Source organism: Gallus gallus, chromosome Z (assembly GCF_016699485.2).
Source record: "Gallus gallus isolate bGalGal1 chromosome Z, bGalGal1.mat.broiler.GRCg7b, whole genome shotgun sequence".
Classification (NCBI taxonomy): Eukaryota; Metazoa; Chordata; class Aves; order Galliformes; family Phasianidae; genus Gallus; species Gallus gallus.
The window spans coordinates 16,739,276-16,758,497 of NC_052572.1; the positions used below are offsets into that span (position 1 = coordinate 16,739,276).

The 19,222-nt window shown below is 36.2% G+C and overlaps 1 protein-coding gene across 5 annotated transcripts in view; it reads right to left on the bottom strand.

Annotated features, from left to right (window-relative positions):
* Positions 1–722: 722 nt before the first annotated feature.
* Positions 723–19,222, bottom strand: part of ARL15 (ADP ribosylation factor like GTPase 15) — a 214,356-nt gene continuing 195,856 nt past the window's right edge. For all 5 annotated transcript variants that reach the window (XM_046905759.1, XM_001232797.6, XM_046905760.1 and 2 more), the window contains one exon: positions 723–4,740. In XM_046905759.1, the coding sequence (XP_046761715.1) occupies positions 4,588–4,740 (153 nt within the window). In that variant the 3' untranslated portion in view covers positions 723–4,587. The remainder of the gene's footprint in view (positions 4,741–19,222) is intronic.

Below are 19,222 nucleotides of genomic sequence, written 5' to 3' on the forward strand. Positions count from 1 at the left end.
AAAATTCTTTAAAGAGCTATCAAATGAGAAATGATTAGCAGATTTTCAGTTCCTATTTACGTAGCACATAAGAACAAAGAAAAAAAATCTGACTTTATAGATCTTTCACTTCCATCTCAGTTGATGCAGATTTAGAAATAATAAAACTCTGAAAAAGCATACCTCGGGAGATGAATGAGAAACCTACCGACCAGCTCACGGTGCTGTGATTTCATCAGCTGCGAGTGTTGTTTCTGCTCAAATAGTGCTTTATAGCATAGCACCAACTTGTTTCAACAAGCTTTTGTTTTTCCCATAGTATTTCAATTTGTTCAAATTCTGAAGCATTTTCTGTGTATGTATTATGCCATGTCAGTATATGTATTATACCATGTCAATGATTTTTAGTCATGTAAACAAGTCCCTCCCTTTAACATTATAGAATAAATGCATAAATATTACACCAGCTTCTGTTCCAGCAATGTCTGCAATATCTCTCGGGTATATTTCCCAAGTAACAACATTTTACTTTGGAATTAAGCCAGCTAACTTTTGGAAATTTCAATTTTTCACATATATTTAAGTGTGTAGATTTGTGTAATTTTGAAATGATTATGCTCCAATCATTTTTATATATTTTTTTTAATCTAAGAGTAAATAAACTATTTTGATGTTTCCCTACTGAAGTAAATATACCAGATTCCTAGACTTGGTTACTACTCAAAAAATCCAAACTTAGCAACTCAATTCTACACAGTGTTTATTTTCTTTTTGTCTTTTTGATAGTGGAAATCATGTATAAATCACAAACAGTACAAGTTCCTCATGTCTAGAAGTTGTCCACCCAAATGGGTCAACTTTTGCGTAGCGACACTGTATTTTTAGTATAAAGTCAAGATAATATGGCAGTTAACTAATACTCTCAACTACAGTAAAGATACAAACTTTTGTAATATAAATTAATTGCCATTACAAAAAGGCAACTGTATTAACTAATACGGTACAAAAATCTGCAACTTCTATAAATATAATGAAATGCCAGAAATTAAATGAAATAATACATCACAGATTTTTGTATAGCGGATTTTGAAGAGGCAAGCTAAGATACACGTGGAACATTATACAGCAAGAAATAATATCAAAATGCACTAAGATTTAACTTTTTTCCATACAAATGCTAGAAGTACAAGTACAGGACACAACATGGAAGCAGTAAGATTATCAGCTCAGAGTGAGTAGACAAAAAAGTTGCACTGACAAGTTGTAAAGCATTAAGCAGCAGACAGAAGCTTGTCAAAACCAGCTGTTGTTGGATACTGATTGATAATGTTTTCATTCTGACGGCTGAGACGCTGCAGACAACTACAGCTCTGAGAAGAAGCCTGAAGTGGGCACATACACATACACACACTCACACATACACACAAAGTAATTTAACAGATGTCTAAAGAACATTAAAGCACAGTATCTTTTTTAAAAAGACAATGTTCTCTCCTTAATGAACTTGCATGGAAAGTAGAGTGCCCAAGTTTATTTCATCTCAATGATGAGCGTGTGTGAAACGATTAAAAAAAAAAAAAAAACAAACAAACAAAAAAAAACCACACACACACACATACACACACACACACACAAGAAAACCACAAACAAAACCAAGAAAATGCAATTGAGACTGGTCATCCAAATAAAATCTGCATGGTGCTCACAGTGCTCACGTATTCTGCCATAGCCAAAGTATTCAAAACACTTTAGACAACGAAGTGTGATGTGAACTGCTATAAGCATTTTTAATACTTCCATAAAAAGTTGAAGGTGTTCACAGACAGTAAAAGGGTACATATCTATTAAGTCCATTCACAACACAAAGCCACAGAACTACATTCAAAGTAAAGTTAAGCGTTGGTCTTAGCCTTAAGCATTTATGAGGTATTATTTCAACCTGCGGTGAGGAATGATCACTGTATTAGTAAGAAAAAGCATATTTAAAGTTATTTTGAAAAATAAATCACTGCTACTGTGCAGTTGGTATCCCCATAAAGAAAAAGCATTTACCTTCAAAAGGTCCAGTCTAGCTGCACACTGGCACGTGCCAAAGCTGTATTCTCATTGACTTGTTGGGCCTTTTGGATGTTAGTCATGTAGCACCTTCCAACAGTGCATAGTTGGGAAATCATGACTAAAATATAAAACTCAGGAACTATGAAGTCATAGAATCCTAGAGTCATAAAATCATTTGAGTTGGAAGGAACCCCTGAAGGTCATCTAGTCCAACTCCCCTGCAATCAACAGGGACATCTACCACTAGTTCATGTTGCTCAAAATCACCGGACCAGAAACATTAATAATACAAATAAGTGTAGTTCCAAAACTGTGATACAGTTGGGATTCTTTCAATTTTTTGTACTTCTGGTCCATAGTTTCAAAATGGGAAGGAAGGAGAAAAAAATTGAGAAGAATTAATTTTTTGTCTCCTAACTAATGCTCCATGACAAAGCAGTAAAAGCTCTGAATCCATCTCTTTGCCTTCCTTTTTGTCAAACTGCCTTCCTTCTCTGGGAGACAAGTCTCTTTCTCCTCCCCATCATTTTCTACTTGTCATTTTGCCTAATCAGGGAAGAAAATCTTGGGACTCTGTAATCTCTAAACTTACATTTGCTAAAAGAGAGAGTGGAGCTGCACATCAGATCCATTTCCTCTGCAAATTCAGGTAAAGCAGTCTCCTTAACCCACAGGAGAGAAACTGATAAGCAACCGAGTTGCTTCTACAAGCAAAGAGGCTTAAACTATCATAGAACTTGTCTGTGTGCTTTAAAATGAGTAATTCCAGTTTTTTGATATTTCCAAGAGTAGGAGCAACGGGGTGATTGGCCTTGCAGGAAACAGAAATAAAATGAAGCAAGAAGAGATTCCCTTCATGCTTATGAGCAAAGCTTTCTGTCTATTCTGTCACAAAGCTTAACAGGTTTTCCAGCTTTGTTCTGATAGTAGGAACTGAGTTAAAATAGTAACCATCAGGCCATGCATATGGGCAGAAATAGTTCTGAGGGAGCAATACAAGAAATCCATGGATATGGAAAAGTAACCAAAAACCTATAAAAATATTTTGTTTAACAAGGAGCATAACTGCAAGAAATAGAGAAATGGCTTTTATAAGCCTTTAAAGGCTGATGCTTACTATGTTCTTTTTTTCAAATAAACTAATAAGAAACTACAATAAACTTTAAACTTAAAAAATAAATGCTCGGAGTGGAAAGATATGTTGCCTAAAGCCCTGCAACAGGAGTTACAAGTTTCAAAACATAAGCAGGATCCATGAGGAACCACTCATACATAACTACAGTTTGTGTACACGGACACTCATGCGCAAGGCACAACATTCAAGGTGTGCACCAGTCTGGTGACCAATCTGCACATACCCTGTTGTGATTGACTTCATGGTGAACCAGTGACCTAGCATATTTCTTTAAAGAATAAAATCAGTCAATTAGGTTTTAAAAGTCAACAAAAGTCACTAAAAAAACTGAAAATCTATGCTGGGGAAAATTTGGAAAGAGGAAGTGTGTACTGTGTTACTGGAACTAAATGGGATTTTTCCAAAAGTATTACAAATGCTGTTTCCAATGAATACTTTTTTGTCTTCTAGGTAACATGTAGCCCAGAGGAAGTTCGAAGGAACAAGTTATAATCCCTTGAAAGGAGAAGTTTATGATACAAACACTCGAAGGCCCTTCATTATGGTATGGATGCCTTGGCACTGTTAGAGTAACAGTAGCGTACAATGAGTGATAAAGAAGGCAATCCTTACTTAAAATCAGTCACACTTATAACAAGTAATAAAGCCTCCACAGCTGAATTAACAGACATTTGCTTTGCTTCTCTGATAAAAAAAATTATTTTAAGTGAGAACTACTATTTTATCCAGCTTCTGTATATTTTCTAAAAACATTGTTTCTTCTAACTACCTTTTTATGTCACCTATTCTTCAGCAATACTGTTACCCGCACACATCTGTGTGCAAATTTCCCTTTAAGGGAACTTCCAGCAAAATAATGGTTCTGCCTTTGACAAGGTTATGCAGTGGCTTAAGGAGAGGAATCATCTAATACATCCACTGTGTTTTCATTTTAGACTAACGTTTGCACTGACATAAAACAACTTGATCTTCAAGGTATCAGTAATGTTAAGGTTCTCAGTGGCTGTGCTTTCCAGACTGTGGGGTCAGTAAACAAGCTAACACAGATTAGTCTCACAAATCCTTAAGACATGAGTCATTCTTAAAAAAACAAGGTAGCAAGTAGAATGCCACCTTTACAGACTATATTATTCTTGTGCGTGCAGAATTTTCTATCAAGGATGATGGCAAGAAAGCAACATGCAGTGTTGTGCAGAACTAGTGGTAAACAAAGAGGAACTCCCTATTTCAGTAGTGTAGACGACTTTACTGGAAATAGTCATGTACCTGATTCACAGAATATTTATTTTAAGAAAAAGACATTCTGCACTAGGCATGAACATCACAGCACAGTCTTGATACCACACTGTAAGTAATCTGTGAGCAGAATGAACAGGTACAGTGATGCCTGGAGAACCACTCTTCCCTCTTGTTTTTCACATTCTTGAAGGTTCGAAGTCTCTCTCCTCCAACAAGTTTATTAGAAGGGAGAAGCTGTCTTTTACTGCCTCCATATCATCCAAGGAGCAGGGTTTAAGAATCCAGCGCTTTCCACGTGCAAGTGGCTCAAGTTCAAAGTATTTTTTGATCTGTTAAGGGAAAAGCAAAAGAGATCAATGTATTAGTACTAGAACCACCACATACTCTCTCTTTTACATCTTAAAAAGATAAGAAAAACAACATGCAAATTGTCAAAAACAACACGTAAAAGATCAGGAACCTCTTTTTTAGCATCTTATGAACAGCTGTTCTTATAATATAGGTTATACTTTGTGACCTAAAAGTGTTTTCTTTAGAGGTGAGTGACCCGTTTGCAAGCTACCATTCTACCCGTACGTTTAACATCATGGGAGGTCTGGGGAAGAATTATACATACTTAAGGCAAAGAGCAAAGCAAGTTATCAAAAGCATAGCCTAAACAGCAAATGTAATAAAGAAATTCTAGGCTGCATTTGTACTTTAATGTTAGAGATGCATGTTTCATTGCAAAATTCTTCCAAAATCAGTTAGTTTTTAAAATGCAAAATATTAGCACACCAATGTGATTAGAATAATAAAAAATATGTGGGACTTCATTCAAAATCCTGCATGTTCCATCAGCTTTCAGCTCCTCACTCACAATATGTAATAATGCCTATAAAGAAAGAAGGCTTTTAATTAAACTAATTCAAGTTTTATTTCTGCAGCAAACATGCATCAAGGAGGCAAGGACTATGATGCAGTATAGAACTGCAAGTTTTAGAATGATTATATGCCTTGACAAAATACACTCAGGAAGATGCTGCTTATTGAAAAGATCAGTATCAAGTTAGAAACACAGACCCACAGGAACACTGTGAAATGAAATATTTGAATTTAATCTACACTCACTTTTCGAATTAGCAAGTGGAGTGTCAAAACATGGTTTTTACCCCATAAATGCCTATTAGAAAAAGAGTTTGCAGGCCACTTTGGTCAATAAGTTACCTTAAGCTGTTTTCATCAGATTTTCAGTCTTTGATAGTATTTGATCCAAGAGTCTACTCATGGCTGACTTGTTAAGATAGACATTCAGTTTTTATATCCAAAATTATATCCAATGTGTGCTATTGTCAACACGCTAACAGAAATCTTTAGTTCTTAGTTTGCGTATTTTTATCCCGTATAATTCTTGCCAAATATACTTAATTTTCTTTTATTGCAGGCTGAGCCACAAGTATGCACATCAACAGGAACAGTTGCTCATGCTGTGGTAGGCAGTGGACTCCCTAAACAGCCAACTGGAGCCACACGGTGTGAAGGCTCCATGTGCAGTGGACTAAAAACAACCTGCAACATCTCTGTACAGTTCTGTGCAGCATCTACACAGCACATCTATTTATCAAATAATGGACTATAATAGAAGAAACCAACTGTGGTTGCATCAACTCACACAAATGAGAATTCAGCTGTGGCAATGTGGAAGGAAGGTTTTTCATTTTTTTTAGTAAAGATTTTGGAATAGAGCTTTTAGTAGCAAATATTAGAAAAAGTGATTTGGTTTTGAGAACAGAACTTCTGCTTCCCCTAGCAAAGGTATAGATGGAAACATTTGCAATCTATTTCTCACAAAGCATAGTAGTATCAATACTAGTCTGAAAAAAATGTGGAAAATGAAGAGCAGTACCTGGCGCTCACTGCACATCACACAAATCAGAAAAAACACGAGCCTGCAACAACTGTTATTTTAATATCAACTTTTTAGCACTGCTGACATAGTGTCATATTAATAACTGATCCAATGACATGATTGCATGTGATCAGAATATAAACAATAATCTCAACAAGTGATACACGATAATACTTCTTGCAGCTGAAGTGACATCAAACTGAATTTACTCCCATTAATATTTTAAATAGGTGGTACTGATCGCAGTATTGGACAAGCACCGAAAGAAAGCTCTCTTGCCTCTCTCAGTAACAGCCTCCCTGACTGCAAAACAAGAGGAGGAAGTAAAAGGGGCACAGGAACATAACAAAGCAAGGTGTCAGCACAGCTAGTTGATGGAGCAGCCTGCTGGTGTTAAGCTGACAAATATGGTTGAGTAACTTGAGATGTTTCAGACCCAAAACCCAAAGGATGTCCACCACACCCCCCCTACTGGAAGACTATTGCTATCAGCCCCTTGAGCTCAACGAACTCTGTCTGCAATGTTATTTACATATGCTCTTTAATTTAGGCTGTGCCATATGAGGAAATGATTAGGAAAAGGTTATTATGTTTAATAAGATTACTTGGGTTTAAAAGCATTAAATATGTAGGAATACATACAAAAGGAAATGATGGCAGTAAGCAGGTTTGCACTAAGTCTTGTGCATTTGTGAGCAAATACAACATTGCTTCCCAAGGCAGTCTTTAGCCAAGAAAAACACAATGACTTCAAGTTATATTTCAGTGCCTGCAGACTTCAAGATCTAATTTCTATTTCAGTACTCAAACAGCGTCAACTGACTTAATAAGACAAATTTTCCAGAGACATTTTTGATTTGGATGCCCAAACATGACTAAAATATATATTTTTATATTTCTTGGTGTGTAATCAAGATGTAACAAAATCAGTGATGTGCTGTCATCATTTTACACAGCTAAGGAACAGTTCACAGTCTCTGCATTAGTAAGTCTGAATGAATACTGAAACTAAAATACTCATTAAGTGGAGGTTTGAAAACAGCATGAAAACACAACTCCTTGCAATCAGATAAATATCAACCATTTTCTTCACACCTCCAGAGGAAAAAAAAAAGATTTGCTAGATGACATCTCTAATGCAAAATCAGAAAAATAACACTATTTGCCTTATAAGTAATAACTAACCAAACCAGAATTAGCACAGAAGCAATCTTCTACAAGCTAAGAGACACTTGGTAGTACATTTCTCTATTTCATCACTTACAGGCTCTAATATTTTGAAAGTCCCAGAAATAAGTTTGCAGGCACAAATATTTTTACCTGCAATGTACGACAATTTCTCCCATCATTCAGTTCTAATAATAAGTTGCTTTCAGACTTGAGTCCTCTGTTACATATAAGAGATAAAACAACACAAAAATAGACTGGCACAATCAGATGCCTGTCGCTGTTTACGCAGTTGAGTTTTCCACTGGCATGCTCTCAGCCCTCCATCCGCTTTCTTTTCACTGCTCTGTAGCTGCTTTCTGCCTGAATGGCCATCATATATACTTGTTCTCTGCCCGACTTCCTATGAGGAGGTACATTAATCATTAAATTGTCTAAAGGAAGTTGAAATCCTCTGACTACACACCTCGGTTGCCCCTGCCTAACAAGATAAGCAGCAGTAACTATTTTACAGCTCCTAGAAGTGCACAAGTACGAAGGAGGGCAGCTATTAAGAGGAGTTCTTTTGTCTTGCTCTCTTGCATAACTGATGAAAAGCGTTCTGCCTACTCATGGATGCTGAAGCAAAATATTAAGACTCAAACATGCTTCAGATGTCTGACACATCAGACATGCATTTACATACTCGCTTTGCATTTTTAAGTGTTTACTTTGAGACTGCTGAATTTTTAAGACACAACCTTAGAAGAAAATACAATCAATTAAATCTACATGATTTCAAGACTTCTTTACTACTATTTTACACGATTTCACTGTATGTCTTGACCCCACATGAGGGCCTTGTTTTACAGAGAAGCTGACATTGCATTTATGCCACATTCTGAAGTAAAAAAATCTAACAATACACTTCTGCAATTATTCCTACTCTTCCCACACCCCACCTTCTGAAGTCCTATTCTGTTGGCACAATACACTAAGCATATGGTTATCAAATGTTGCTTAACCTATGCACTGGAAAAGTCAAGACACAATAAAAGGATTGATGCCCAGAACCTCAGCTGGGGTAAATTAGCACAGCAGTGTGGAACTGATGTTACCCAATTGATCTACGTAAACTGATTTACCAGTCCCCGCTGAAAGCTTTTATATATTCTATTACTGAACCTCATCTAGCTGGTTTGCAGCACAAGACACTCAGGAAAACTTAGATACTGTAATGAATACAGAATACTGTAATGAATACATGAATACAGAGTCATTTCTGTCTTTCACTCAAGATGAGAAAAGGCTGCTTCAGTACACTGTTTTTCATCTGAATTCAAAAATGTAATATCAAAGTTCATCAACACAAAAAGGCTCCCAACCCACTCTAATTTGCTGAAAAGAAATTCAAGATGCCAGCAATCACTTATATTACCAGGGTGTATTTAGAGAATTTAAGGATAAAAAATTTTTTCATCCATTATGCTACAAATTGTAGTAACATATACACATTATATCTGATCAAAAGCTGCACAGTCATGTCAGTTTCCTTACTAGTCTGAATTTTTCTAATTCTTTTACAGGATTAAGCAAGTATTCCTGCTTTGGTGAAGGTATAAATTAAACTAAAATTACCTAATTTGCTGAATTCATATATTAACTACAAGGAATGTTTCATTCATTTATCCCAAATCCCAATGGATAAGAAATGCAACAATAAAGGGAGATGGGAGCTGCCCATATTGACACTGCAAATTTTTCACTGGGCTGCGATGCTCAGATTACATTCTTAAGCATCACAAAAACCTGCTTTTTGGGGCAACTGTTTAGATAACCCACAAGAGAGCAGTAATTTTGAGCACTGAGTCCACGAACAACAGAAGAGCAGCTTGTAGGAGTGACCAAAACAGGCTCAAATTCAGTACCTTTGAAGAAAAGAAAAAGCCAAAAAAGTCCATCACATAGCATTAAGTTTTAAAAAGGGAAACTACATAAAATGAATAACCTAAAGAAAATTAACTGTGCAGCTAAAAAGGTAAAATGTTTGCAGGTGGCACAGAAAAAAAACATCCATAATTAGAGGCTCAGAGTATATTTATAATGCTACAGAATACTTTGAAAGAAACAAAAAAAGCTTTCAACAGTTGCAATAAGGAAAAGGATAGTATTAGAGGTAAAAGAAGTTATGTCTAAAGAAGGAAAACAGAAAACAAAAGAAAGGAAATTCTTGCAAATTAAGTAGAAACCACAAATGTTGACCTACTAACCATAGAGTGCAACCCATGGTTTAAATCATCACTGATGCTAAAAAGTACATTGAAATCTACTCTAGTTTATGTTACTGTGCTGGACTGCAAGCTGCACAGCCTCTTGTGCAGCTACACATGCTTTTCTGCTGATCTTGTTCTCAATATACAGTGATTTATAAGAGTGAGTGGAAGGATATTTAGCCACTTCATCTTAAATCAACTAGCTCAATCCACTGCTGTACAAGTGAACACTTGCATGCCTTTCCCTAACTTCTTTTTCTGACACCTCACTTGGTGAAAAAAAAGCCTCCTGTCTGACCAGAACAGCTGCTCAAGCCTGCACAACTGTTAGAAGTTTCATAACGTTTATTCTTCCTATAGAGACACTCCATATCCTCCTATAATGATACTTCATGCGTGACTCTTCGTATGCTTCCTTAGAACAGTGATCTCATCCATGTCTAAAGGGATCCCTGTAATGCACCCATGTCTCATACTCCTCCTAAAACACCTATACCTCATCTTTATTGACTCCACGTGGTACCTCTTACCCAGCAGGGACAGGAAGAGAAGTGCCTCAGCTGATGGGAAGAGAAGGAGATGCTGCTGGGGATCCAGAACAGCCCTGGTCAGCAACCCATGCAAGGAAGTATTTCCAAAAAGGCCAATTTGAGGTTAAACAACACTACCAACCATTAAAATATGCTTACAACCCTAGTTCCTTGAAGTTACATATTTCATTGCCAGCTGAGCTGTGCCACTAAACACAAGGTCTCTAAATGCAATGTCAAACATTTACAATAAATCAATTAAATGCATACCATGATGACCAGAACCATGCCACTGAACCTTTCATTGATAGACTGATTGATTGATTGATGCCTTTTAAAGTATGACCTGCTGAAGCAAAAGCAAAAGAAAACACAAGTCTAGTTTCTTCAGCATGTCTCTGACAGTGGGCTGAGCAAATTCTCTAGACAAGATTTCAGCACAAGACTTTGTTCAGCTCCTCACAGGTATTGGTAGATGCTTTAGAAATTAGCATTTCTAAATTGTACAGCTTTCCAAACTTTTTAACTGATTTTTGCAAAGATTATCTGAAACACTTCCAACTGTGCCTTGTACCTAGTTTTATAATACATGTGGTGGATATTTTGTCTCATAAATCTTTACAAAGAGGAATAGTTACTTTCACAGATATTTCACAAAATAATTTACACTGTGGCTTGTGGAACAGGTGCCCTTTTTCATTCTTGTTATACTGAGTGGCCACAAGACATCACCCTTTTCAGATTATAAGTAACTGCTTAAAGAAATGTGTTTCAGAGAAGATTCCTAACTGTTCTGAATGAAGAAATAGGATCTCTGGCAAGTCAGCACAGACATGCTGTTCCAAACAGAGAGCACGCAGTCCTGGCAAATGTAAGTGTGAGACAGAGGAAAGGAGAGCAAGTTAGAGAGCTGAAAGAAAAATACAGTGGGGTGCTCACTGTAAAATACAAAATATTGTGTAATTTATCAGAATGGAGAGTGTGGAAAACTTTTAAACATATAAGTGTTCGGGTTGTTGTTTTTTTTATATAGATACATACAGTTATGTTAGGGTAGATCTATGGCTATAAGACAGATAACAATAGAAAACTGTAGGATGTGCAAAGGCACTACTGAGGCTTTCACGAGGCACTATGTTTAGATGAAAGCAAAGACAGACTTTGAGTGGCTGCTAGCACCTATCTGCTCTTTTCATGCAATCCCTTACCATGTAAAAGGATACACCTGTACTTTGCCTTCCATGTTTTATTCACTCAACATGTTATTTTTATGTAATAATCTGTTTTTCACACACCTGGAAAACATACAAATAATATGAGGATGGCAGCGGTACACCTACGCAGAGAAAGTCAGACTTCCAGATGAAGATTCATACAAACAGCACTGGGCTGGACAACCAATATCCAACCCCAAAGTAAGCAAAACAGCAGCCATTCTTAAGTGATGAGTGAAACCACAAGAACAGAGGAGATGTTGTAAAAAACAAAACAAAACAAAAAAGAGCAATGAAAGGATAGAAGGATAACAGTTAAGTGCCCACAGATTCTCCTATATATATATCTCAAAAATCAGATTCTCATATATAATATTAAACTGTAATTTTTCTGTATTGGACTGCACATTTTTACCTCATCACTAATCCTGTAGGTCACTGCTCCTATTCATTCCTCAGCTACCTGTTCCAATGTTATTTGGGTTGCAGCAGATTCTGGCAGATGTGTGCTTGTACAATGCCTTGCTTTAATGGAGATGCAGCATCACTTCTTTTTCACCACAACATCTCAGTTAGAGTATTAGAATACGAAATCTTTATGAGTAAAGCTGAAAATTATCATTGATTAAAGGCAGATGTTTGGAGGACAACTAAATATCACATTTTTTCCTGCATATTACAAAGCGATAGAAATGTTCATTTTCTATAAGTAAGGACAAATTTGTATAAAAGTACATTCTTAGCATATCCAATCATATTCTTAAGATATTCTAGAATAACTGATTGAATTTCAGATCATTTTCAACTTAGAAGAATTTGTTTAAATTTTAGTCACTGCCCAAATCAGTTAAAAAAATAAGAGTACATATAAAAATGATTTTATAATAAATCTATTAAAACCTTTTACTACATATTACCATTTATTTACCCCCTAACTTCACAGCTTTTCAAATTACATTTTGGTTAAATAACTTAATAAATAGGAATAGCTAGTGAAGATTCAACACATAGGACCTTTTGAGCAGATATCCATGAGCCTTTCAGTTCTATAACTTTTTTTTTTTTTCTTATTTTAAAGACCGTAAATATTCACTGTTTACTTCAGACTACAATACTAACAACGTAGCATTCTGATTTCAGCTGCAAAATATGTTATCTTTAAATACAGACTGTGGCTTCGGCTACTAACAAATCCTGAGCCACAGTACACCTGGTTTTAGCAAAGAAAAAAGCAACAAAACAAAACAAAAAAACCTTTACCTGTAGTGCTGAATGTCAAAATAACCTTTAGAATACTCAAAAGTCCAAGTGTCAATCCTCATTATGACACTCCTTCTGCAAATAGCACGTTTTCTGTTCAGATATAAACATTATTTTCTGGAGAAGTGCATATGTGATGATTCATCTGTGTCTGCCTGAACATGTACATACATCTTGTACTTGAATAAATAACATCTGTATTCTGTGCCCACGTTTGCAAAGCTTCACAACACTGTATGGACATGTATTCTTGTGTCAATAGTGAGGAACAGTTTCCAAGGGCTCTGTGGTTGGTTCCCCACATTCACACTGCTGAGAGCATTCCAAGCCAACAGACAGTGAGAACACAAAGAAAAGCCATTTATTCAGCAGTACCTGTGGTTCTACAATATGGGCTCATGCACCTAAGATTAGTGGTCGTGCCTATCACACTCATTCTGCGGGTACTGATCAGAGTGAATAAATGCAGGATGGTTTCAACCTCCCTTCAGGTCCTCTGCAGTGAGATTTTGTTATGCAGTCTGCATGGCAACCACAGAAGCTCATACCTGGCTGCAATTAACTATTTCTAATCCAAATCAGAAACAGCAAAATAAATAAATTTTGGAAGCAAGCCACTGCTCTAAGCCAGGTATTCCAGCTACTCCAGACTTATCTCTATTTCTTGATAAAAAATAATTCCCCACTTAGAAATGTGGCAGAACACCTTCAAGCCCTGAACAGGACATTGCCTAAGTGAAGCCTTTCACAGCTTTCAGATTCTCTCATAAAGCACGTGGATACAAAATGTAAGGGATACGTATAGAGCATAGACGTGCAAAACAATTCACCACCACCTTTAAAGTGTTAGTAAATGCACAAAGAATCATACAGAGGGCAAAAAGGGAGTTCTTTACACTGAGAGAGGATGCTTTTAACCAGATAAATGAGGTTTTTCTAATGTTGGAGGGCAATAACAGCAAACAACTGCAGAGATGATACTGGAAAAGCTGGGGGTGACTGCAAGGATTTTGAGAAGATGGGTGAACACAATAAGATGCTGTAGAACTGTATGGGTCTCCAGCTTCCTTCTGGCTTTCAAAATTTAAGGTAACAGGCTAGAATCTCTCTTTTCATAGCCTTAGTCCTTCCATTGTAATAGGTTGTAGTAGATAGCTCTGTTTGAGAAGTCTTATAGTAAAAAGGTACCATGGGAAGGGACAAACAAAAGAGTGATGGATATTCCTCACTAACTGCATCAAGACATCACTTGCCCTATCTTATCCTGAGCTACACTTCAAGAAAAAAGACGAAATAGTAGGCAGTAGATCAAGAGTTTCATAAAGATAAAAGAAAGAAACACTGAAACCACACTGCTCTCCAACAAATGTGCAAATTCTAGGACAGACTAACAGCATCTATAAAACTTATGGTCCCCTTGAATGAGGCCTACTGATAATAATACTGATCTGTTGTGATGAAGTGAATTACATATAGACATAAATATCAAACAAACTTTCAAGGAGTCAGAAAGATTAACAAAGATTAACATCAGTTGATTAAAATATCTTCACACATGAGATTTTTCTAAGAACCTTTTCTTCCATTCCCCTGACGAAATAACTTACCTATTCAAAATTGTGATCTAATGAAGGTATAATCATATCTTTAGATTTTGGGTTGTTGATATATATATACAAAAATCTCAATCCTGCACATTTACAACTGCTATTTGAATTTTCTTTACACTAGGAATCACCATGTGGTAAGTTTGCTGACCACTTGTGGCAATGTAAAAGCTTGTAGTGTATCACTGGCTTTTTGAAAACATTCTTGAAATTGGCACTATTTATCCACTATGCTTAGTAAAGAACAATTAAATATTAATACAGCTAAAAAGAACGTAACTAAGCACTTCATACCAACCAAAAAAGGTTCTGTACATTGACGTTAATGAGTTTAAATCCCAAATTCACATATATGAAACAACCAATTATCCTGTCTGAAACACAGGCTTGTAAAACTCTCAGTTACTTGTAAAACGGTCTGCTACACACGAGTAAGATGTTGTTTAAATGACTTGTTTGACTAGACGCATTCACCATGAAATTGATTCTTTTAAAGCATTATTTTTAAACTTCATACAAGTGAACTGTATAAACTGAAAAAAAAATCTGGCATTATAAAGCATTGGTTTCAGTATTCAGTATTGGGTTAGTACTTTATGAGGTTGAGGGTTTCTTGAATGAGAAACTAATGAAGAAAAAATAGTCATTTGTAGGGAGGTAATTGGAAGGCTTAGTATGATTGAACTATTCTGCCATTTCTATTCTAAAATATATGGTATAGGACTCAGTGTTATTCCGCCACAGCCTGTGCAGTTCCAAAGTAGTACAAGAGATAGAACATCTTTCAGCTACGAGCACCAAAAATAAATGAATTTCTATTTTTCTGAGACTAGCACTATGTTGTGGCTTTATACCTGACACTTCAAGCTAATTATAGCATTACATATTTTTTAATGCCATTTAGGCAATGGGTAGCATGAAAAGGGGGTAACTTGCAACAGACTACTGAATATTCCTCCATCAGGCAGTCAGTTGCTCAACTTTACTGGGATCCAGATTTCAAAGAAAAATAAGAATCCAATGCAATGAGCTCTTGGATTTGAATACATAAAAAATCACTGCTACCAATATATTCTTTGGTAGCACCTTAGATTTGAACATTTTGCATGATCATATAAATACCGACAGACATAACTGAGCCACAATAACTGAACAAAGTAGAATTTTTTAAGTAATGCCTTATGTTTGCTCCCATCCTCCCAAAATTTTACTATTGACTTATAATGAATTAATGTATGAGTGATATGTTGCTAATAGTTCACAGATGCTTAAGTAACTTAAAACTAAAAAGCAAAGTCTATTTAGTACTAGTTGAAAATTGGTATCTTGCTAGTGGAACATTTTCAATTGTCCTCTCAAAAAAAAAGAAGTGGCTTCGTTACAAAACAAAGCAGTAAGAACAGCTTAAAAAAAATCAGCGTAACAAATAAAGTGTTTTATACATCAGAAAAGCTGGAAAAGATACTATGCTGCCCACTGAAAAGCAGTTTTGGAGAAGAATCAAATCCTCAAACTTTGAATGAGCTGCACACTGTATAGCAGTTTACTCAACATCCAGTGAAGGCTGCCACCAGCCATGCTGTTTTATAAGCCAAGTTGTAGACAGATTAATAGAAGGGACAGTGTCATCAACATGTCAGTCAGACCACAGGCAGCGTGGAAGGAATTGGAGAGAGGAAGTAAAGAGAGGTGTGAAGACAATGACCACATAACATGACTTAGATGATATACAAAAACTAAACCATACTATTTCTAAGGATGTCTGATCTATCACAATAAAAAATATTTTTTCCTTTCAAAAATATTGAAAGGAAAAAAAATCAAGTCCAGCTGTTAGTACATTTGTTTCATGCTTGCCAACTAGGAAGTACAAATCTGCAAGTTGACTTGAGTGGACAGCATTCACAAAGTCATGGTGAAACAGTCACAATTTTCACACGAAACAAAAATGGTTCATTTGTCCCCTTGGTAGGAGTTAAAATACATTAACAGAAGCTATTAGAAAATATATAAATGGAGTCAACTGAGTTTAGATTAAAAACAAATGCAGGACAAAATACTGCAAGTTGAATGCTGTCAAAAACTCTAGAGGCTGGTGGTCTGATTGGATCTACAACTTTGGATCTTTTCTTGGAGGAGGTGAGACAGCAGTTCTGATTATTTTATATAAAACACATGCAATATAATCCATTTATTTTAAGATTAACATGTAAACTTCATACATTTTACCAGAAGTATCAGTTAAAACATTAAGTTCCTTTCTCTCTAGCCTTGTCTATGTTCACAGACACCCTATATAAAGATAAAAAGCCAAAGTAATTATTTTCTAAGATGTATTGCTCTGCTAATATAGCCTGTACACTTACAACTCACATATAAAGCAGTCCTATTTCTGCAAACACATTCAACCATTCACTTTGCACAAGGAATTTTCTAACCTAAAGTGTAAACATGACCAGTTCAGTTATTCAAGTTTCCTTCTTCTCTGGATAACGTTTTGAAATATGACAGTAAGAGGAAGGTAAATCAGTAACCATCACCTCTGGTGTTCATGCACAAATACTGTGGATGACATGCAACTTGTAAATTTCTATTTTCCTTCCATTACTAACACCGATGGCAGTAAGATTAATTGCAATTATGCATTTCATGAATGCTTGACACTACCAGCATAAGAAAGATGTAGGATTGCACTTCATCTATACTGGATACACCTAACTACCCATGTTAGTCTACAGACAAGAACATCCCAATTTATATTATACATAAAGGAAAAGTCACTTCATTATTGAAATGGCTGCACAAAAAAAAATGTCTAGCTGAAGCAAGGGGAAAAATATAGGGAAATGTCTTGTTAATGGCATATCCAACATTATTTAGTCTCATTAAGACTCAAAATCTTGATGTGCCACAGAGAAGTAAAAGCACTTGTTCAAGTAATTTTCTTTCACAAAAAATTAATCTACCTATCACAAATCCCAATTAGTAGGACACGCAATGCATCCGCTGCAACAAAAACACATTTTATAGGAAGATAAAAATATCTGTGGTCTTATACTTTGATGTTTGCACATACTTGTGCATAGTAGCCTCAAATTCATTTGTAATCACACACTTGTGGAAACAAAATGATAAGTACAAGTGAGAAATTGCATGGATAAGTGAGGAGAAGGGAAAGAGGGTAAAACAGGAAATAATTATTCCCAGTCTGCTGAAAACAATAAAATTGTTTGGAATGTGCACAATTCAAAAAGCTTTCAGATTCCTTCTTATAAGTATTCTTTGTGAGTGAACAGTACTATTTAATTTAATCTCTAATTGCCCATTCAAACTTATCTTAAGTCTATTTTTCTTTTACTGGTGGAAACAGCTACTGTTCAGACCTTTCCACAGTGCACTGGGCTTGGCCGCACGCTACTAACCTCACAACAGGCACTCTTCCAAAACCAGAGAGGAGAGAAGAGGCAACACTGCATCTCCCAGCCAACAGTGATTTATGGGACTGATTTTATTTTTTAAACACTACGGACTGCAAGATGCTGCAATACCACAGTGTTATAGGTTGTGCCTGTATCTGATACAGATAAAGTTGGAATACTTTGAAACTTGGTTTCTACTTCAGGCTGGAATATTTTAAATTGGGAAACTTTGGGGAGAAAAATTAGTACATAAGAAGAAGAAAAAAAATCTACTTTCTGTACAATTGCTAGCATTAATATATTTTGAAGAGCATGATCTAGGCCACTTTCCTGCAGACGGAAGTTTGTGCAAAGAAGTGGAGGTCAAGCCTAGAGTGATACGGTTCACTGAATGACCAAATAGAGGTTTACATATTTCCTTTATGGCTGCTGGCACTGGTTTCGGCCTAGAAGCCTCTAATGAACAAAGAGAGCTCTGATCCCTTCTGGAACCATTCATATGTGATTAAGATCCAACAATACAGCACTTTGATCCACTGGGCTGCAGAAGGATTGGATGTTTCCTGAAGGAGTCATTTCGGGTTAAAGCGGAGGAGAAGAAAAGACAACGGGAATTTTCCTGATCAGGTCAGTCTAACCGAGACAGCACGTCTCTCACATCTAATGTGCATTGTACTCTTCTGAAGCTTTGGAAAGATGACAGATGACTGAGGTAGGAAAAGAAGAGAGAAGTGTGGAAACAATGTCTCAAATATAAATATCAACAAATACAAATAATAAATTTGCTTTTTAAAGATAGCATGAGATCTACTTTCAAGAGAAAGAAACTGAGTTAGCTGTTGCAAGCCATACTTCAACAAGTGAGAATGATCATTACAGGAAGTTGGATACCATCTTTCACAGGTATGTTGTGAAAAGGTTGCAGCATCACAGTCACAAATATACACTCTTCCTCACTCTGATATAGCTGAAAACAGCAGGAGAGGTAGGGGTAGGTCTATTAAAAAAATTGAAAGAATGAACACCTGGTTCCTTGAAAGTAATCTTTCTATCTTGACACCAATGTACTTCACATAACCCAAGAGAATTAAAGATCTGTTTGAAGTTAGAAGAGCATGTACATGACACACCATTTGCAGGAGTATTTACTTTTTTCATCAGGCGTCAGTATTAAGCACAGGTGATGGATTCAGATCCACAGGAATAAACAGAGGCTGGAATGTCTAGACTACCAGGAAAGCATAACACAGGTGTGACAGCTCTCCCCAGCTATCACATTCCAACATTTTCAGTATAAACTAAGTAACTTCCATCATCTGTTGATATAAAAGCAGAAGAGGGAAAACATATTTGGCTTTGTCTACTACAAATGTCTGCTCTTAACAATTTATTTTGGAAGCTAACTCTCCTTTTCATATTTGGGTTGGATGCTTCCAAGTCCACCTGGGGATGGCTCAGCTCTCTGGCTATCCAG